We start from the raw sequence: 23871 nt of genomic DNA on the forward strand, positions 1-23871 counted from the left end.
CATGCTAATGTTACATGTTCAACCACTGCCACCTGTCAGGAAGGGACAAGAAGACTTTGTTGTTCTGCTAAGTTCTAGAATCAGAACCACTGCAGAACCTTAAAGGTCAAAAGACATTCATTATATTTATTAATGAAGTTGTCAAAAGTGATCTTCTCGTAATAAGGGACATCAAAAGTCATTCAGAATCCAAAAGGATTACTGCCCACGTGAAAGTATTGCGTGGTATCAGCCGGTTAGCGGTTAGCTCCACTCTTGTGTTTGTCCCCAGCAACAGACTGTGAAGATGCTAAAGAAAAACTTCTGCTGGCCTCATCAGACGTGTTTAATTGAGTATTGACTTTGCGAACGCTCTCATCTCATCAGGGCAATTACCTCAAGGCCTCCTTTAAACCGCACACCTAATCTGGTTTGTTTTTGCCCGTCTAAACGCTCCAAAGTGCTTCAAGTCGGATCTTTTCACATCAGATTCAGGCCTCATCAGGAAGTAGTCCGGAATCGGATTGGAATCTGATCTTTTCAAATGCGACTTCATCACAACATTCGGTTTCGGTGATCAAAGTCTATTTAAGACGACCACATTTTCGACCGCATCACTCGTCAATAATAGGCTACGTGTAATATATGAAGATATATTTTGATTCCGAAGAAGTAGCATTTGTTGAAGGACCAGAATTGTTTACATGTTACGTAAAAAAAAGCTAACATAGAACCACACTGATTTCTGTGTCTCCTCTACCTAACAGCTATATAAATATTAGAACTAGGGATGTCCGATAATGGCTTTTTTGCCGATATCTGATATTCCGATATTGTCCAACTCTTAATTACCGATACCGATATCAACCGATATATACAGTCGTGGAATTAACACATTATTATGCCTAATTTGGACAACCAGGTATGGTAAAGATAAGGTCATTTAAAAAAAAAATTATTACATAAAATAAGAAATACATTAAAAACATTTTCTTGAATAAAAAAGAAAGTAAAACAATATAAAAACAGTTACATAGAAACCAGTAATTAATGAAAATGAGTAAAATTAACTGTTAAAGGTTAGTACTACCGTATTTCCTTGAATTAGTGCCGGGGCATGGCGTGAAGTTAAATACATGATTTAATAATAGACTATAAAAAGTATAAACAAAAGGCGCGCAACAAACTTGGCTAATAAAACAAAACTAACACAAAGGCAGAACTATGGAAAAAAAAGAACAAACAGAAGGCGCTCACAGCGAAGGTACAAAACAGTGGCTTGAATAAACAAAAAAACTTAGGTGGCAAGAAAAGAGCAGCATGAACTATGACCTGGACAGAGTAAGCAGCGTGTCAAGAGTGCAGAGCATGAATGTGATGTCGCCAGGCCGACCAACAGAAAATGACAGGCTTAAATAGTCATGTGGTGATTGAAAACAGGTGCGTGAGTTCAAATGAATCAGGTGCGTGAGTCGTGAGGACAGGTGAACTGATTGGTAGTCATGGAAACAAAACAGGGAGTGCAAAAACCAAACAGAACATAGCCAAACTAAACATGATCACCAAGACATGACAATTGTAAGTGTATCTTGTGTTTTTTATGTTGATTTAATAAAAAAAACACACACAAAAAAAAATGATACTGATAATAAAAAAAAACAATACCAATAATTTCCGATATTACGTTTTAAAGCATTTATCGGCCGATAATATCGGCCATCTCTAATTAGAACCCTCCCAAATGGCCACATTGGGGCCTGTGCACGTTTGTACTCGGTTCTGATAGAGAACACACTGTACTTGCAACAGTCAGCTGGAAAAAAAATCATCCATCCATCTTCTTCCGCTTATCCGAGGTCGGGTCGCGGGGGCAGCAGCCTAAGCAGAGAAGCCCAGACTTCCCTCTCCCCAGCCACTTCGTCGAACTCCTCCCAGGGGATCCTGAGGCGTTCCCAGGCCAGCCGGGAGACATAGTCCTCCCAACGTGTCCTGAGTCTTCCCCGTGGCTTCCTACCGGTCGGACGTGCCCTAAACACCTCCCTAGGGAGGCATTCGGGTGTCATCCTGACCAGATGCCCGAACCACCTCACCTGGCTCCTCTCCATGTGGAGGAGCAGCGGCTTTACTTTGAGCTCCTCCCGGATGGCAGAGCTTCTCACCCTATCTCTCAGCAAAAAGCAGAGACCTAATCCTGCAGCCACCAAACCAGATCCCCTCAACACCTTGACTGCGCCTACAAATTCTGTCCATAAAAGTTATGAACAGAATCAGATTTGGAAAATTCCGATTTTGTGCCACTTTGGTCTGCAGTGTAAACGTAGTCAGTGAAGGAATGTTCTAAACTGCCAATGAAAACAAAACGGCGAGGGAAAATGCTAATCACGTCACAGACGCTCGCGATACCAGCAGTCCTGCAGTTGAGTTGCTGCGGTAACGCATCATAACAAATGCTTCAGGTACGGGTCATAGTCCCAAGTCAGGCCTGGTCAGATGTTTAGACCCGGGCACTTGTCCTCCTTGTCTTGGCAGATGTTTGGGTTTGGCTAACAGTTTTTAGGCCAAGTCAGACATCCTGTTGCCAGTGTAAAAATATTCAGTGTATAAAAATTAAATGTACAAAAATTCAATGTATAAAAATTTTGTTTACAAAAATTAAATGTATAAAAATTCAGTGTACAAAAATTGAATGTATAAAAATTTGGTGTACAAAAATTAAATGTATAAAAATTCGGTGTATAAAAATTCAGTGTACAAAAATTTAATGTATACAAATTCAGTGTACAAAAATTTGGTGTATAAAAATTAAATGTATAAAAATTCAGTGTACAAAATTAAATGTGTAAAAATTTGGTGTACAAAAGTTAAATGTACAAAAATTCCGTATGAAAAAATTCAGTGTCCAAAAATTAAATGTATAAAAATTCAGTGTACAAAAATTGAATGTATAAAAATTTGGTGTACAAAACTTAAATGTATAAAAATTCAGTGTACAAAAATTAAATGTATAATAATTAATTGTACAAAAATTAAATGTATAAAAATTCAGTGTAAAAGAATTAAATGTATGAAAATTCAGTGTAAAAAAATAAAATGTATGAAAATTCAGTGTAAAAATATTAAATGTATAAAAATTTGGTGTAAAAAAATTAAATGTATGAAAATTCAGTGTACAAAAATTAAATGTATAAAAATTCAGTGTACAAACATTTTATGTATAAAAATTCAATGTAAAAATATTAAAAGTATAAAAATTTAGTGTACAAAAATTAAATGTATAAAAATTTGGTGTACGGAAATTAAATGTATAATAATTCGGTGTATAAAAATGTATACAAATTCAGTATAAAAAAATTAAATGTAAAAAAATTCAGTGTACAAAATTTGAATGTATACAAATTTGGTGTAAAAAAATTCACTGTACAAAAATTCAGAGTGGAAAAATTTGGTGCTTCAAAAAGCAAGACTCACTTCCGGTAAATTAAGGCTGAAGCAATCGATCCTGAACTTTAAACTGAATTTGTTCATTCAGTGTAACAAATAAAGCTTTCATTATAAAGGCACAAATGAACCTCCAAATTCAAAGTCTTTAAGTGGAGGCGGTCAATTAGGAGACAGACTGCACGCCTTTAAAAGTTGTTTTGTTTATTCACATTCTCTTCAAATCCTCCTACTCTGAATATAATACATCTTCTTTTGTGCTCAAGACTGTAAAAATAATAAGGAGAAGGAGATCAAAGGTGGAACACAAAGTCTGAGCCTCGCGTGTTTAATTGGCTCATTAAGGTCCGAGCTGTGCGCCTTTATTTTGAAATGAAGCACACTTCAGCATGGCCTCGACCTTCTTCCTTCTCCGCCGGCTGCGCTCCTCCCACTGGACAAAAACCTCCGTTGGAAAGCGTCTTGCTTGCCTTTCATCGTCTACGTTTTTGCAAAGACAGGAAGTGGTTCCTGCGTCCACTTCCTGTTTGTGGTGTACACCCTGCGTTTGGTGCGGGATCAGATGTAGTACTACTACATCGGATGTAGTACTCCTTTATGTTAGGTCCCATGTAGTGTTACCTCACGTTGTATTACATGTAGTACTACCTCATGTTGTATTACATGTAGTACTACATGTGGTATCAGATGTAGTACTCCTTCACGTTATCCCTGACGGAGGCGGCGGCGTGTGTGCGCATCTCAGTGCGGTAGTCCGTGTACACGGCGCCGGCGGACGCGGCGCCCTCCCGCTTGACCTCACTCCCCCTGGATTGCCGCCGCTGGTAGAGGAGGCGGGTGGCGGCTGCCACGGCGCACGCTCCGATGAAGACGGCGGCCGCGACCACTCCTGGGGGAACATCGGCAGCTCGTTACTCTGACAGTTCAGCTTTACTGGACACAACATTAGGAACACAATCTTGTGGGATCAATACAACTTTACCAAATTAATATTTTTTATTATACATTATTACATTTTATTATATAATGTATATATTTTAATAGATATATTATATAATACTGAATAATTAGTTAATAATTAATATTACATAATTATTCATCAATAACTGATAATTACTTATAATAATAATAATTGTTATTTATACTACTACTACTACTACTAATATAATAATATATGTATTTAAAAAAAAGATTAATTCAATCTGGAAATGCTTCTGAAATACACAATGTATAATATTATACATGTTTATATATATATAATTATAAAATAAATAATGAAAAGTATATCGTATAATAATATAATTTTTCAATATTTATTTATTTTGATTATATTTTATTCAAGATGCTCGCTTTTTAAATTTATTATTTAGATAACCAATCTTCATAAAAATATTAACATTTTTAAACATTTTAAATTTGAGATCTCAAACAATTTACTGTACACTTTGACTATGGAACCACTGAAGTTATATTTATTTAGGAAAAAAATACATTAAATATAAAATAGATTATTAATAACTGAAGATTTTCTTAAAATTTAGCAAATAAAGTATTAATATTTAAAGAATTCTATTGAAAGAATCTTTAAATTTGGTAAATTATTATTTAATAGTAATAATACTACTAATAATACATATTTTGTTGTTTACTTTAAAAGATACATGCTGCTCAAATCTCAAACAATATTTTGTTATTATTTATAAAATGAATAATAATAGATGTATAATAATACCTGTTCAAGCATTTTTTATTCATTTTAATTATTGGAAAAAACCCTCAAAATTGCTTGCTAAATATATTATCTAGAAAAAAAACATCATAAAAATATAATAATAAAAATAATATTTGTCATTTAAGATTTCGAACAATATACAATTTGATTATGCCACCATTGTTTAAAAGTTATATTTATTTAAAAAAAAATAGACATTAAATAAATAAAAAACTATTATCAACTGAGGATTGTCCCAAAATTGAGCAAATGAAGTATTAATATTTAAAACAAATATTTTTGGTTACTCTCTGATTGAAAGAGTTGTGTAAATGATTTTGTTTTCAACGTGAATATAATCCCCACCTTAAACTTAATGGATGCAAGAATCGATCCACAAATATCCCCAACAGTAATAAAAAGCTTAAGCGTTGTCAATGAAAAACATAACCGTCGGTCATATTGGTTGCCACAAATCAATATCTGTGCGGTAAAAGCTGCCATCGATTGGCGTCAACAAGACGGATTCTTTTGTTGACGTTTGCCGTCTGCTTTCTCAGGAAGAAGCAGACGACTCTTTTAGTCGCGCTCCTCTTTTTGATGACGGAACAAATCCTCAAATAAACCTTGTTGATATTTCCTTGCCGAGCGCCAACAAAGTGTGTCGGCGTGCAGGCGTTACCTGCGATGAGCGCCACATCGTTGTGTGCGTCGCGATGCTTCTTTCCCTCCTTCCCGGGCAGCGTTTGATCTGCAAAAAAATGAAGAAATGTTTTTTTTTATCAGAATAAGATGCTTAAGGTTTTTTGGTTTTTTTTTTGACGTGAAGGAAGGTAAACATGGAGGAACATTCCGGATTATAAAAAGGTGACGTACGTGTTTTCTTTGACAGGGAAAATTGACAGACTTTAACACACATTATGCATTCATTTCTTTTCAAACTTTGAATAAAATCGTAAGTATCGTAAACTTTGAATTCATAACGTACGTGTTTCTATAAAACTAGCCAATGTAGCGTCCGAAAAATACGGTAAATTTAATGTACCGTATTTTCCGGACTATAAGTCGCAGTTTTTTTCATAGTTTGGCCGCTGGTGCGCCTTATACTCAGGAGCGACTTATGTGTGAAATTATTAACACATTAGCGTAAAATATCAAATAATATTATTTATCTCATTCACGTAAGAGACTAGACGTATAAGATTTCATGGGATTTAGCGATTAGGAGTGACAGATTGTTTGGTAAACGTATAGCATGTTCTATATGTTATAGTTATTTGAATGACTCTTACCATAATATGTTACGTTAACATACCAGAGTTGGTTATTTATGCCTCATATAACGTACACTTATTCAGCCTGTTGTTCATTATTCTTTATTTATTAGGGCCCGCATGTCCCATTGTAAAAGGAATCCCAACGGGATTCCTTTTGCAATGGGACATAAGGACCTATTGAATTTGTAACGTTTTATTCTTTATTATTATTATTATTATTATTATTATTCCGCAGCTTTGTGCTGTAATTTGACCCCCTTAACATGCTTCAAAACTCACCAAATTTGACGCACAGATCAATAAACGCGAACAAAACTCTTTAGTGAAAAAACCAAACCCCAAAACTCCAAATTACGCTCTAGCGCCCCCTAGAAAGAATACTCCCTATAACTCCCAGTACGAATGTTGTAGAGACATGAAACGAAAACCTCTATGTAGGTCTCACTTAGACCTACTTTTGTCATGTTTGTGTAATCATGTTTTGTTTTAAGTCATGTTTTGTTTAGTTTCTGGCTTTTCACTCCCTTGTCTTGTCACCATAGCAACCATTAGTTTTCACCTGTCACGTCACGCACCTGTTTCACGTCTTGAGTCACGCACCTGTTTTCGTTAATCATGTCTGTAGTATTTAAGTTCAGTGTTTTTCAGTTTGTTTTTCTGACGACCGCGCACCCCATATATGCTTCTGCACACTCCTCTATGATCCTGCTTCATGTCCCTTGTCACAGTAAGTTTTGGTTCCATGTTTATAGTCCTTTTGTTTTTTCATAGTTTATTCTCCGCCAGTGTGCGCGCTTTCATTTATTCCTTTTTTGATATATTAAATAAATCATGTACCTCCATTCCCGTCTCGCACGAGCCAACTTTCCGTTGCATCCTGGAAAAGCAAACACCCCGGACCAAGTCTTGACAACTTTTCATTCATTTTAAATTGCCTTTCAAATGTCTATTCTTGGTGTTGGCTTTTATTAAATACATTTCCCCAAAAAAATGTGACTTATACTCCAGTGCGACTTATATATGTTTTTTTCCTTCTTTATTATGCATTTTAAGTCCAGTGCGACTTATACTCCGGTGCAACTTATACTCCGAAAAATACGGTACTTGTTTTCGTAAAACCGACATAAGCGGTTGTCGACATAATTGTTTCCATGTACACAAAAAAAGGTTAAAGTTAGCGTCAAGGTCACCTGTCAAAGATCGCGAGGAGGAGTCGGCCAGAGCGCCACAGTTGGATTGGAGCAGGGGGCCGTGCACGCTGACCAAAGAGCTTCCAGGGTTGGTCAGCGCCGCCTTGAGCAGCGCCACCTTGTTGAACTGGACCAATGAGAGACAGCCCACGAAACCTTGGTCAGCGGCCTCCCTCAGCTCCTCGCCGGAGGCTTCCCATCCTGGAGGAACAAAGAAAAAGGCTTCTTTACGTTTATTATTTACCTTCAACCGCGTCACAGCAGCAACAAGATGGGCGACTTACTGAGGACTCTGCCCAACGTCAGGGTTCTGATCAAGACCAGTTCTCCATCTGAGGTCAACGTGTACTTTCTGTGGATGTCCTGGTCCAACTGTTGGAATACAGACAAAATGCACAATCAGCTACTACTGTACTACTACCATTACTAGCACTACTGTACTATAATACATCTACTAGTACTAGTAAAACTGGGCCATGTGTACGTTAGTAATCCTCACTACCAGGCTACCTCAAGAGCAGTGCTGGCTATTGGGTTGATAGCTCGGGCTTTTAGCTCGATAGCTAGGATGCTCGCGTCTGGAGATATCCGATAATATCGGACTGACGATATTATCGGCTGATACATGCTTTAAAAAATGTAATATCGGAAATTATTGGTATTGGTTTCAAAAAGTAAAATTTATGACTTTTAAAAACGCTGCTGTGTACACGGACGCAGGGAGAAGTACAGAGCGCTAATAAACCTTAAAGGCACTGCCTTTGCGTGCCGGCCCAATCACATAATATCTATTCACACACATAAGTCAACAGCCATACAGGTCACACTGAGGGTAGCGGTATAAACAACTTTAACACTGTTACAAATATGCGCCACAATGTGAACCCACACCAAACAAGAATGACAAACACATTTCGGGAGAACATCCGCACCGTAACACAACAAACACAACAGAACAAATACCCAGAAGCCCTTGCAGCACTAACTCTACCGGGATGCTACAATATACACCCCCCGCTACCCCCTACCGCTCCCACGTCAACCCCGCCCCCCCCCCCCCCAACCTTAACCTCCTCGTGCTCTCTCAGGGAGAGCATGTCCCAAATTCCAAGCTGCTGTTTTGAGGCATGTTAAAAAAAAGAATGCACTTTGTGACTTCAATAATAAATATGGCAGTGCCATGTTGGCACTTTTTTTCCCATAACTTGAGTTGATTTATTTTGAAAAACCTTGTTACATTGTTTAATGCATCCAGCGGGGCATCACAACAGAATTAGGCATAATAATGTGTTAATTAGGCATAATAATGTGTTAATTCCACTATCGGTAGATATCGGAATCGGTAATTAAGAGTTGGACAATATAGGAATATCGGCAAAAAAGCCATTATCGGACATCTCTACTCGCGTCTCATGCCAGCGACCCAGGATGGCAGAAAGGAAACCAGTAACTGAACCATGCAGGTAACTCTAGTTCTAATGTACTAATGCTGTACTACTAGTACTAGTACTACTCATACATGCCAACCTTGAGACCTTCAAATTCAGGAGATGTGCGCGGGGGGGGTTTGGTGGTAGCAGGGGTGTATATTGTAGCCCGGAAGAGTTAGTGCTGCAAGGGGTTCTGGGTATTTGTTCTGTTGTGTTTATGTTGTGTTACGGTGCGGATGTTCTCCCAAAATGTTTGTCATTCTTGTTTGGTGTGGGTTCACAGTGTGGCGCATATTTGTAACAGTGTTAAAGTTGTTTATACGGCCACCCTCAGTGTGACCTGTATGGCTGTTGACCAAGTATGCCTTGCATTCACTTAAGTGTGTGTAAAAGCCGCATATACTATGTGACTGGTGAAAAAGCGGACGTGTCGACAGGTTGTAGAGGACGCTAAAGGCAGTGCCATCACTGCACGCCCTTAATAATGTTGTTTGGGTGAAAATCGGGAGAAACTCGGGAGTCTCCCGGAAAAATCAGGAGGGTTGGGAAGTATGATACTACTGTATTAATACAAGTTTTCCTCAACCTTGGAGAAATAAACCTATGCTACATGTTGTGCTAAACATGAAAGAGAAACGTTGCAGCTAACAAAGGACTAAAAGCGAGTAACAGAACGATGAGTTGATTTTGAGGCGCGGTAGCTTTGTCTGCCAGCGTTCAGACAACAATAAAGAATGCAGCAGCTGTCTAACAGGTGACATAGAAGCACCGCTGCTTAGCTAGAGCGGGCGGCATTAGCGTGTGACCAGGTCGCGTTGCCGCGGCGATGCTGACTCTGTGTCTCTGGACCGTTGTTGTTTTACGATGAGCGGCGAGGAAATAAGTCATGTTATCTTCGCTAACGGCTCTATGAAGCTGGGCTACAGCTTCAGCGCAGTAAACTAAAGTGTGCTGAGTCAGCAGCAAACATTACGTCCTTGATCGTCCATCAGCTCTTCTCTGAGTCTTTGTCTCCACGCGCCACACAACACTTTTTTAAACACTTGAAAACTTCCTGGGAGATTTCTGCATCCTAATAACTGATTATATAATAATAACTGAACCTTCTTTAGGAATAATCCCACTTCCACACGGGACTCACCTGTACGTAGATCTTGTTCTCCACTCTGTGGATCCTCACCCGATGGAGGCGGCCGTCTGCCAGGTTGGCGGAGGCGGGGCAGAAGACCTCGGGCTTCCTGTCCGTCTGCAGGTGGTACCAAATCTGCAGACTTCCTGAAAGCAGGGCAGCAACAACGGGAACTTCAACACAGCGTACGTTTAAAAAAAAAAAAAAAAAAATATATATATATATATACATATATATATATATATATATATATATTAAAATTAATGTACTCCCGTGATTTTTCTATCTGTTCCAATTATTACCACTTTTCCTCCCTCAGTCCTTCTTTTGTAAATTAGATAGTGTCTTGATCTGTGGTCTGGATCATGTTTTTGTTATTTTCTGTTAGTTTTAAAGGGGAACATTATCACAATTTCAGAAGGGTTAAAACCATTAAAAATCAGTTCCCAGTGGCTTATTTTATTTTTCAAAGTTTTTTTCAAAATTTTACCCATCACGCAATATCCCTAAAAAAAAGCTTCAAAGTGCCTGATTTTAACCATCGTTATATACACCCGTCCATTTTCCTGTGACGTCACATAGTGAAGCCAACACAAACAAACATGGCGGAAAGAACAGCAAGCTATAGCGACATTAGCTCGGATTCAGACTCGGATTTCAGCGGCTTAAGCGATTCAACAGATTACGCATGTATTGAAACGGATGGTTGTAGTGTGGAGGCAGGTAGCGAAAACGAAATTGAAGAAGAAACTGAAGCTATTGAGCCATATCGGTTTGAACCGTATGCAAGCGAAACCGACGAAAACGACACGACAGCCAGCGACACGGGAGAAAGCGAGGACGAATTCGGCGATCGCCTTCTAACCAACGATTGGTATGTGTTTGTTTGGCATTAAAGGAAACTAACAACTATGAACTAGGTTTACAGCATATGAAATACATTTGGCAACAACATGCACTTTGAGAGTGCAGACAGCCCAGTTTTCATCAATTAATATATTCTGTAGACATACCCTCATCCGCGCTCTTTTCCTGAAAGCTGATCTGTCCAGTTTTGGAGTTGATGTCAGCAGGCCAGGGAAGCTAGGGTCGATAGGGGGTTTAGCTCGCTCGTCTGCGGGAACAAACTGCCGCCATTGCTTGCCGTGCTACCGAGGGCCTTTGTCCCTGAATTGCTCACACACTCCGGCAGATTCAATGGGGGTCCGGCGGCAGATTTCTTTGACTTTATCGTTGGAAATGCATCTGCTTTGAGTGTCGCAGGATATCCACACATTCTTGCCATCTCTGTCGTAGCATAGCTTTCGTCGGTAAAGTGTGCGGAACAAACGTCCAATTTCTTGCCACTTTCGCATCTTTGGGCCACTGGTGCAAATTGAATCCGTCCCTGTTCGTGTTGTTACACCCTCCGACAACACACCGACGAGGCATGATGTCTCCAAGGTACGGAAAACAGTCGAAAAAACGGAAAATAACAGAGCTGATTTGACCCGGTGTTTGAGAAAATGGCGGATTGCTTCCCGATGTGACGCCACGTTGTGACGTCATCGCTCCGAGAGCGAATAATAGAAAGGCGTTTAATTCGCCAAAATTCACCCATTTAGAGTTCGGAAATCGGTTAAAAAAAATACATGGTCTTTTTTCTGCAACATCAAGGTATATATTGACGCTTACATAGGTCTGGTGATAATGTTCCCCTTTAAGACTCCATAGTTCCTGTTTTTGTGCACCCTTGTTTGTTTTAGTTTCCATAGCGACTTATGATTTTCACCTGCCTCTTGCGTTCGGGACACACCTGTCTCTAATCAAGAGTCTTTGCCAGTTCGTCGTCCTGGCGTCATTGCTTGTGTCATGCGATTGTTTGCTTCATGCCTTGCCAAGTAAGTTTTGTTTGTTCATGCCACAGTTAGCGAGTTTTTGCCCTGTCCAAGTGTTAGCTTTTGTTTCCTGCGCTAAGTTGTGCCTTCGCCTAAAGCGCCTTTTTGAGAGTCAAAATTAAATCATGTTCCTACCTTCAAGTCCTGTCCGGAATAGTCTGTTTGCATCCTGGGAGAACAGAGCTCGCAGTAAGCTGCGAAAACCCCCCCGTTATGACAGATAGTCAGACTTCATTTAGAATTAGTTATGTAAACGGTACCCAAATTGTCCGGAGGATTAACACTACCGAACTTTAGATTATATTACTGGGCCACCAGCATTAGGATTCTTAAACATGAGCTGTTATTTGAAGCATTTGATCCTCCCCCGCTGTGGTCGGTTATGGAGGCAAACTCAACTAAACCAGTTTCTCTCAGAGCTCTGGCGCACTCTCCCATTCACTCATCGACTTTTTCTGTCACAAAAAAAATCGAATCTTAGAAGCCTTATTCAGGATTTGGGTCCAGTTTAAGCACTATTTTGGTTTACAGACTATTTCTAGTCTTGCACCCATCACTGCTAATCATGTTTTCTCTCCCTCTTTTGTTGACAATGCCTTTTTAAGATGGTCAAGTCTGAGAATCAACAATAAAGATGTTGCCACTTTTTCAGCAACTTTATAATACATTTTCTCTCCCTAAGCAACATCTCTTTGGGTATCTCCATACATGTTCGCTTTCCCCTAGTTTCCCGGACTTACCGACTGACACAAAGATGTGTTTTTTTTACACCACTTCTGACTTTTTAAAAGGCTCAATTACACATATCTATAACCACATTTTTCCTTTGCGCCCTGAGCCTTTGACTTCAATTTAGTCACTTTGGGATGGGGATTTGAGTCTGAAGTTAATTGGACAGAGATCTTAAGTAGAGTTCACAGGTCTTGCATTGGTGCCAGACACAGCCTTACTCAATGCAAGCTAATACATCCTACTAATTATACCAAGGTCCAATTAGCCAAGATGTATCAGGGCATATCTGTGTGATGTGATCCATGTCAACAGTCTCTAATTTCAAACGCATGTTTTTGCTTTGCCAGTCCCCAAACGGTTATTGGACAAACATTCCAACACTTTGTCTGCGGTCACTGGCGAGAGGATTGAACCGAATCCTCTGAGTGGAATATTTGGGGTAGCACCTCAACAAATCCAAAAGGAATCTTGTAGCGTTCACTACTATGTTGGCTAGAAGACTCTTTGTGTTCAATTGGAAGGCAACAGCGCTTGGTCGGTTGTTCTGCAAAGTTTCAAGAACTGTGGGCTGCCTTTCTGAGTTATGTAGGAGGGACCGATCTCCAAAGTTACCTACATTAAAACACAATTAAAATGTGGGTGGTTGATGAGACTTTTGTGTGCTTGTTGGTCGTCGTATCCCTCAAGGGCCATTCATGAATGCAACTGGCTGTGGTTTTATGTTGATATCTGTCTGTTGTTTCTATTTTATTTCATTATTTATTGGATTACATTTTTATTTATTTGTAATTTACTTTACAGCATTTGATGCATTTTTGGCTATTCCTGTCGACTATATGTGTAAAACCTAAGAAACAAATGTAAAATAAAAATAAAAAATGCATCTTTATCTACACATTGCCCCTTCCTTTCTCAATAAATGAGAAAATAGTCTTATTTATGACATAATTATTTAACCCTTGAGTCTACTTATTTTAAAATCTATTTTTAAAACAGACATGCTGACAAAAGTGTTATAAACTTTCAACGCTTTAAAGGTGGGTAGTTATGAATTATAACACGTTAATAACAAAAAGTGTAGTAGTGGACAACAAAGTCTGCAGCACAAACAAAGGAGACAAGTTTGTGGAGATGTTGACAAGGTTTACAATAAAAACTGTAAGGGCACCAATGAAAATGTTTACAAAAGTAGCACAAACGAATGAGAGAAGTTTGGGTCATCACAATTTCTCAGGGGGGAATTGATTGCCTCTGCGGGAGCGTGCACACTTGTTAAATCTGCACTGCTGGGGCTTCTCTGTAAAACACTTATATTTGTGGCTATTGTAACAATTTGTGTTTGGGATGATTGAAGCCTTTTATTGTGTCCAAAAATGAAAGAGTTGTCCATTTCTAAGGTATTAATGAGATTGTTAAGGACTGTTGTTGATGTGCTAAAATCTTTTTTTATTTAAAAGCTACATAGAATATTAACTGTTCTTTTTTCGAGCACATAATACATACCGTATTTTTCGGACTATAAGTCGCAGTTTTTTTCATAGTTTTTAGAATGTACCGTGGTCCTTTAAAACACTAGTTGTGGGCCGCAAATGGTAAAAAAAACAAAAACGAGGGGGTGTATATTGTAGCGTCCCGGAAGAGTTAGTGTTGCAAGGGGTTCTGTGTATTTGTTCTGTTGTGTTTATGTTGTGTTACGGTGCGGATGTTCTCCCAAAATGTGTTTGTCATTCTTGTTTGGTGTGGGTTCACAGTGTGGCGCATATTTGTAACAGTGTTAAAGTTGTTTATACGGTCACCCTCAGTGTGACCTGTATGGCTGTTGACCAAGTATGCATTGCATTCACTTGTGCGTGAGAGAAGCCGTAGATATTTTATGTGACTGGGTCGACACGCAAAGGCAGTGCCTTTAAGGCACGCCCCCAAATTGTTGTCTGGGTGGAAATCGGGAGAAATTCGGGAGAATGGGTGCCTTGGGAGATTTTCGGGAAAATCGGGAATATTGGCATGTATGTCAATCAAACCTCTCCCTCCCATGTTATGTTTTTATCTACCCAGCTAGCATGTTATGTTTTCGTCTCTCTAGCTAGCATGTTAAGTCTATTGAAAAGTAGCAAGGGTGAACAGTTCTTCCGCCCTCGACTCGTCACATGGCGCCTGGGTGGGCGGAGGCGTTTACGCACCGTTCCTGGCGAGGATGACGGCGACGTACTGGCGACTGAGTGTGCTGACGGACAGCAGCATGGCGGGACAGCGTGAGGTGATGAAGCTGAAGGAGACGTCTTCGCGGGCGCGGCTGCTGTCCGCCCGCAAGCTCTTGTTCAGCATGACGGAGAAGGGCTCCTGAAGCGTGTAGGTCAGCGAGGACTCCTTGTCGAAGGACACTGAGACTTCTGCAACACAAAGCCAGACTGCTTCAGAACACAACATTTAAAAAATCACTAACATTTTTGTCCATTTCTGGTGTCCACTTGATCTTCAGTGCTCCATGTTGGATCAATCACATTAGGACACGCCCCTTCCAGCTGTCTCTAAACTATTGGTTTAGCCGACATGACAGCCGCCGCAAATGAGAATCGAGCAGCTGTCGTGAAGTCCTGCGTGATTCATACCTGCTTCATTTAGACGTCATCCGCACGGACGCCATGTTTGCTCTCCAGACTCGGCGGACCGAGACGTTTGTCCGAGACGATGCTTTATCGCGTGTGGAAGAGGCGGTCTCCAATAAAAGGCGTGTGTCCGTGCAGGATGTCCACTAACGTCTCCCGCGGGATTAATTCTTGCACCGCTTGCAGATTTCCCCCAACAACAAGACATCCAGTTACAACTTGTCCACTGCACGGATCTTTACATCCACATCTTTAACCAGCAGCACCACTCTAGTCCACGTCAACACCATTTCACACGCACCTCCTCAAAAACTGCACCAGGAGGATCTTTGACCACAGCAGAGAGCTCCTCTGTTGTGTAGATGATCTTTGAGTAGTTGTGTGCACTAGCTTTTTAAAAACATCAGTATAAAGTGCAATATATTTATCTGTACAGTAATCTATTTATTTATTTATATATATTTATTTATTTTATATATATATTATATATATTATTTATATATATTTATTTATTTATATATGCACCTTATTGCTTTTTTATCCTGCACTACCATGAGCTTATGTAACGAAATTTCGTTCTTATCTGTGCTGTAAAGTTCAAATTTGAATGACAATAAAAAGGAAATCTAAGTCTAGTCTATAAAGGATCTTTGACGACCACTTCCGTTACATAGATAGATGATCTTTGACTTGTCGTTCTGCAGGAGGCGACTTTTTTCATTTATGACTTCACTGTGTTGTCAATTTATAAAGTAAGGATGAATTATTAGTACATTATTATAATACACTATTTATACATTACATACCAATTACTAGTGTATTATATACCAAAATATTGTCAAATTATTCATACATTATAGCCCAGATTATTTATGATATATAATTACATCCAAAAATATTAATAAATAATTAGTACATTTTATAGCACATTATTATCAGAAAATTATTAGTTCCTTTATACAGCAATTATTAATATTACATTGTTAGTACATTATACAACACATTCCCAATAACGCATTATTTATATAGAATAGAATAGAATAGAAAGTACTTTATTGATCCCTGGGGGAAATTCAGCACCACAGTTCGCTCACAATAGACAGTAATAATAATAATAAATAATATATTATATATATATATATATATATATATATATATATATATATATATATATATATATATAAATAATATAAATATATTCTACATATACTCTACATTTAAGTGCAGTCAAGGAACATTAGCACATTTTATAGCACATTATCAGCAAATAATTAGTTCCTTTATATGCCAATTATTAATATCACATTGTTAGTACATTATATTCACCAAATGATTCATTAACAAAATATGACAACTTTATATATTACATTGTCAACAATAAAATATTGATACATCCCAAATTATTAACAATAAATAATTAGTACATTACATCACAAATTGCTAATAATAAACTATGTGTTGTTATATTATCACAACATTTTAGTATCTAATATATTATTAATGAATTATTAGTACATTATTATTAGTTAATAATTATATTATCACAACATTTTAGCACCATTTATACCGATGTATTATTAATAAATACTTAGTACATTATATACATAATTACTATATTATTATATTGCAACTTTATATACTAATGTATTAATAGTACATTATATACCAATTTATTATCAAATCATGAGTAAATTATTTCCCAAAATATTATCATATTATTCTTATATAAAATACCAGTGTTATTCATACATTATTACATTTTATACTAATTTATTATTACTATTATTATTATTGTCATCACATTATTAGTGCTTAATATACCACAATATTATCCATAACTGTAAGTACATTGTATACTAAATAAATATTACCAAATTATTAATAAACATATCTTACATTTGTATTAATTAATTATTAGTATCTTATAAATCAATGTAGTATTCATACATATTAGTACACTATATATCAAAGTATTATATATATATTAGTACATTATATACCAAATAATTATATTATTTGGTATATAATTACTAATTATCACTAGTAAGTCATTAGTGCATTATATCCCAAAATATTAATAATAAATCATTAGTAAATGATATACTAAATTAATAATACATTACTAGTACATTAAATACCAAACTATTATTAAACAAAATAATACTACTTTACATACCTAACTATTGTTAATAAATTATTAGTATATTATATGCCAAATTGTTATTCATGAATTATTAGTACATTTTTTTTTACCAATTTATTATGACTATCACTATTAGTACCTTATGTATCAAAATATTATTCTGAAATTTTATTACATTACATTATATAATAAATTATTATTAACAAATTATTAGTAAAATATATATTACATTGTTAATTATTAGAACCTTATAAACCAATGTATTAGTCATAAATATGAGTACCTTATACATTAAATTATTATTCATACATTAGTACATAAATACAAAAGTATTATTACATTACATACCAAATTATTATGAATATGTTATTAGTGCATTACAAAACCAAATTATTATTACATTATATACCAAATTATTATTAAACAAATATTACTACTTTATGTACGTGATTATTATTATTTATTTGTACATAATATGCCAAATTGTTATTCATAAATTATTAGTAGATTTTATACCAATTTATTTTGACTATTATCACACTTTAGTACCCTATATACCAAAATAGTATTCATAAATATTATTACATTACATAATGAATGCCTGTCAACACATTATATATTAAGTTATTATTAATTAATTATTAGAACCATATAAACCAATGTATTAGCCATAAACATGAGTACCTTATATATTACATTATTATTCATACATTAGTGCATAAATACCAAATTATTATTACGTTATACACCAAATTATTATTCATATATTAGTGCATTAAAAATCAAATTATTACATTATAAACCAAACTATTATTCATACATTATTAGTACATTAAAAAAATAATTATTATTACATTATATACTAAACATTAGCACCTTATATAGCAAATGATCCTTGATCATTATTAGAATATTAAATAGTTAAATGGTATAGCAAAGAAAAAGGAATAGCAGCAGTGAGGGGAAGTACGATGATGTTTGATAGAGCGCCATCAGGTGGTGTAGAGACGTATTGATGTTCCTGAGATGTCCAGAAGAAAACAAAGTGGTGGCAGGTCGGTGACGACCACAGAAGCCAGCGGCGTGAAACAGGAAGTCGTTTAGGCCAACCTAGCGAGCAAATGGGCGGCCGAGATAAAAGAAGATAAAATAAATGAAGCCAAACCGGGCCGTAAAAGAAGAAAGGGAAGAGAAAGTAGTCGCTGCAGGAAAAGATGATTGGACTCAGCCTTGCAGAGAAATAAGAAGCTTCCGTTAATCCTCACACACACAAAAAGATGACGTGAAAAATGTCATCAAGGTGACCCGACTTCAATTCCACACAGGAAGAATGTTGTCACCACTTTGTGTACTGGGAGGATTAGTCACACTAGTAATACCATGACATGCACGCTCTTATGGGGCAAAACTCATGATCATTGCGAGAATGGACAAAACTCAGGATCATTGTGTGAATGGCCAAAACTCAGGATCATTGTGTGAATGGACAAAACTCATGATCGTTGTGAGAATGGACAACACTCATGACATGATTATTGTGTGAATGGCAAAAAGTCATGATCATTGTGTGAATGGCCAAAACTCATGATCATTGTGTGAATGGACAAAACTCATGATCATTGTGAGAATGGACAACACTCATGCTCATTGTGAGAATGGACAACACTCATGCTCATTGTGAGAATGGCCTAAAACTCATGATAATTGTGTGACTGGCCAAAACTCATGATCATTGTGAGAATGGCCTAAAACTCATGATAATTGTGTGAATGGCCAAAACTCATGATCATTGTGTGAATGGCCAAAACTCATTATCATTGTGTGAATGGACAAAACTCATGATTATTGTGTGAATGGCCAAAACTCATGATCATTGTGTGAATGGACAACACTCATGATCATTGTGTGAATGGACAAAACTCATGATCATTGTGTGAATGGACAAATCGGAAGCGTTCAAGAATCAAAACGTTGGGCTCGACCAGGAATCGTGAGTACCACAAAAAAAGAAGAGATACAAATATCCCAGATTACCCAGAATTCCCGGTTTTCCAGGACATTTTGCCCATTGAAAATGAAAGGGCCAATTTTCAAACAACTCCCACATTTCTCACCCGATTCACAGTGCTCCACCATCCACGCACTCCACTCACCCTGACCCAGGGATTGACAGTTTTCCAAAGCCCTATTTTCACCTCTTCCTGGAAAGTTTTCACAGTCCACATTTTTCAACCGCTTTCGACCATTTCACCTTCAAAAAATTCCTCTTAGTTGGTACAAATTCTCGATTTACCTGAAATTCCAGGAATTCCAAAACTGTTAATACGTTTTCAACCAATTCCAAACATTCCAACACCAACCCATTCACATCATCTAGGACAATTGTGCCAGTATCAATATTTATAAAAAAATCTCAGTTTTACGGAAATCCCCATTCAAATGAAAGGACGTACTCATAGTTATATAAATCCCTAAATTCCCAAAATTTTGCACCATTCTTAAACTTGATTCCAACCTTTCAAACATCCACCCACACTACTCCTCCCATATATCAAACACAAAATATGTTTTCCCTTTCCCCAAATTCCCAGATTTCCAGGAATTTTCTCCCCATTGAAAATGAATGGGCATTACACAATGGACTGCATATCCCACATTTCTCATCCGATATGAACCGTTGCAACATCCACACACTCCACTCAGCCTGGACATTCAAGCATTTCACTTCCACTCACGCATATTAGCACTTCAGCAGCTTGCGCACATAGAGCATTCACATATTCTAGTAATAAAGCCACATTGTGTCAAACTCAAGGTTTTTAAAGATGTGTCAGTGGTACACAAAAGTGTATTGTTAGTGTGTAGATGTACTTAAACTTGTACAATATACATTTACTTTTAGTCAACGCTACTGTGTCTGAGTGTGTGTGTGTAGCTTTAATGCTAATGAGCTGTGTTTGTCTTCGAAACAGTGTCATACGAATGTAACCTGTCTGTCATAAACATGACAGACAATTTGACGAATATAACGTACATTTTTTTCGTAAACAATAAAGAAAATTTACATTGACGAATGTAACATGACTTTTCGTAAACATGAAATATAGTTTGCAGTTACACGAATGTAACATAAGTTTTTCGGAAATATAAAAGACAATTCACAATAATACGACTATAACGTAAGTTTTTTCATAAACATGACAGTTTGACAAATTTAACGTACATTTTGTTCGTAAACAAGAAAGAAAATTTTAATTTTGACGAATGTAACATGACGAATATAACGTACATTTTTTTCGTAAACAATAAAGAAAATTTACATTGACGAATGTAACATGACTTTTCGTAAACATGAAATATAGTTTGCAGTTACACGAATGTAACATAAGTTTTTCGGAAATATAAAAGACAATTCACAATAATACGACTATAACGTAAGTTTTTTCATAAACATGACAGTTTGACAAATTTAACGTACATTTTGTTCGTAAACAAGAAAGAAAATTTTAATTTTGACGAATGTAACATGATTTTTCGTAAACATGAAATATAAAAGACAATTCACAATAGTATGAATGTAACGTAAGTTTTTTTCATAAACATGAAAGACAGTTTGCAGTCACATGAATGTAATGTAAGTTTTTCGTAAATATGAAAGAAAATTCACAATATTACGAATATAACGTAAGTTTTTTCATAAACATGAAAGATAGTTTGCAGTCACACCAATGTAACGAAAGTTTTTCGTAAATAAAAAAGAAAATTTATAATACGAATATAATGTAAGTTTTTTCATAAACGTGACAGACAGTTTGACGAATATAACGTACATTTTTTCCGTAAACAAGAAAGAAAATTTACATTTTGACGAATGTAACAAGATTTTTCGTAAACATGAAAGATAGTTTGCAGCCACACGAATGTAACGTAAGTTTTTCGTAAATATAAGACAATTCACAAAAATACGAATGTAACGTAAGTTTTTTTCAAAAACATGAAAGACAGTTTGCAGTCACACGAATGTAACGAAAGTTTTTCGTAAATATAAAAGACAATTTATAATACGAATATAATGTACGTTTTTTCATAAACGTGACAGACAATTTGACGAATTTAACGTAAATGTTTTTCGTAAAAAGAAAAGAACATTTACATTTTGACGAATGTAACATGATTTTTCGTAAACATGAAAGACAGTTTGCAGTCACACGAATGTAACGTAAGTTTTCCATAAATATAAAAAAAAATTCACAATAATCCGAATATAACGTAAGTTTTTTCATAAACATGAAAGATAGTTTGCAGTCACACCAATGTAACGAAAGTTTTCGTAAATATAAAAGACAATTTATAATACAAATATAACGTAATTTCTTTTCATAAACATGACAGACAGGTTGACGAATATAACGTACATTTTTTTCGTAAACAAGAAAGAAAATGTACATTTTGACGAATGTAACATGATTTTTCGTAAACATGAAAGATAGTTTGCAATTATACGAATGTAACGTAAGTTTTTCGGAAATATAAAAGACAATTCACAATAATACGAATATAACGTAAGTTTTTTCATAAACATGACAGACAGTTTGACGAATTTAACGTAAATGTTTTTCGTAAACAGAAAAGAAAATTTACATTTGGACGAATGTAACATTATTTTTCGTAAACATGAAAGATAGTTAGCAGTCACATGAATGTAACGTAAGTTTTTTGTAAATATAAAAGACAATTCACAATAGTATGAATATAACGTACGTTTTTTTCATAAACATGAAAGACAGTTTGCAGTCACACGAATGTAACGTAAGTTTTCCATAAATATAAAAAAAAATTCACAATAATCCGAATATAACGTAAGTTTTTTCATAAACATGAAAGATAGTTTGCAGTCACACCAATATAACGAAAGTTTTCGTAAATATAAAAGACAATTTATAATACAAATATAACGTAATTTTTTTCATAAACATGACAGACAGGTTGACGAATATAACGTACATTTTTTTCGTAAACAAGAAAGAAAATTTACATTTTGACGAATGTAACATGATCTTTCGTAAACATGAAAGATAGTTTGCAATTACACGAATGTAACGCAAGTTTTTCGGAAATATAAAAGACAATTCACAATAATACGAATATAACGTACGTTTTTTCATAAACATGAAAGACAGTTTGACGAATTTAACGTAAATGTTTTTCGTAAACAGAAAAGAAAATTTACATTTGGACGAATGTAACATGATTTTTCGTAAACATGAAAGATAGTTTGCAGTCACACAAATGTAACGTACGTTTTTCGTAAATATAAAAGACAATTCAAAATAATACGAATGTAACGTAAGTTTTTTTCAAAAACATGAAAGACAGTTTGCAGTCACACGAATGTAACGTACGTTTTTCGTAAATATAAAAGACAATTCACAATAATACGAATATAAGGTAAGTTTTTTGTAAACATGAAAGACAGTTTGCAGTCACACGAATGTAACGTAAGTTTTTTGGTAAAAATAAAAGACAATTCACAATAAGAATATAACGTAAGTTTTTTCATAAACATGAAAGACAGTTTGCACTCACACGAATGTAACGTAAGTTTTTCGTAAATATAATAGACAATTCACAATAAGAATATAACGTAAGTTTTTTCGTAAACTTGAAAGACAGTTTGCACTCACACAAATGTAACGTAAGTTTTTCGTAAATATAAAAGACAAAACACAATAAGAATATAACGTACGTTTTTTCGTAAACTTGAAAGACAGTTTGCAGTCACACGAATGTAACGTACGTTTTTCGTAAATATATAAGACAATTCACAATATGAATATAAAGTAAGTTTTTTCGTAAACTTGAAAGACAGTTTGCAGTCACACGAATGTAACGTACATTTTTCGTAAATATATAAGACAATTCACAATAAGAATATAATGTAAGTTTTTCCATAAATATGAAAGACAGTTTGCAATCACACGGAAGTAACTTCAGTTTTTCGTAAATCTAAAAGACAATTCACAATAATACCTATGTAACGTAAGTTTTTTGTAAATCTAAAAGACAATTTAAGATAATACGAATGTAACGTACATTTTTTCATAAACATGAAAGACAGTTTGCGGTCCGACAAATGCAACATACTGTACATATTTTTCATTAACATGAAAGACTGTTTACATGGGGCGCACCAGTGGCGGTATCGCGTCATCAAGGAAGAGATATTGTTTTAAGATGTGTAGCAAAGCCTGCCCTGAAACGCTGAACTTCAAAACCAAACGTTTGAACGCCTCTTCTCTCAAAAGTGAGTGAGATGTTAGATTTTTATCACGTTGTCAGCACATCTTTAAAGAAGTCAC

The 23871-nt window shown here is 35.9% G+C and overlaps 1 protein-coding gene across 3 annotated transcripts in view; it reads right to left on the reverse strand.

The window, feature by feature from the left end:
- Window positions 1–3606: 3606 nt before the first annotated feature.
- LOC133613398 (contactin-associated protein-like 5) overlaps window positions 3607–23871 on the reverse strand; it is a 314549-nt gene continuing 294284 nt past the window's right edge. For all 3 annotated transcript variants that reach the window (XM_061970920.2, XM_072914523.1, XM_072914522.1), the window contains 6 exons: window positions 14944–15153; window positions 10167–10300; window positions 7880–7967; window positions 7596–7796; window positions 5811–5879; window positions 3607–4306 (listed from right to left, as the gene is read on the reverse strand). In XM_061970920.2, coding sequence (XP_061826904.2) covers window positions 4101–4306; window positions 5811–5879; window positions 7596–7796; window positions 7880–7967; window positions 10167–10300; window positions 14944–15153 — 908 coding nt within the window. In that variant the 3' untranslated portion in view covers window positions 3607–4100. The remainder of the gene's footprint in view (window positions 4307–5810; window positions 5880–7595; window positions 7797–7879; window positions 7968–10166; window positions 10301–14943; window positions 15154–23871) is intronic.

Source organism: Nerophis lumbriciformis, linkage group LG13 (assembly GCF_033978685.3).
Source record: "Nerophis lumbriciformis linkage group LG13, RoL_Nlum_v2.1, whole genome shotgun sequence".
Lineage (NCBI taxonomy): Eukaryota > Metazoa > Chordata > Actinopteri > Syngnathiformes > Syngnathidae > Nerophis > Nerophis lumbriciformis.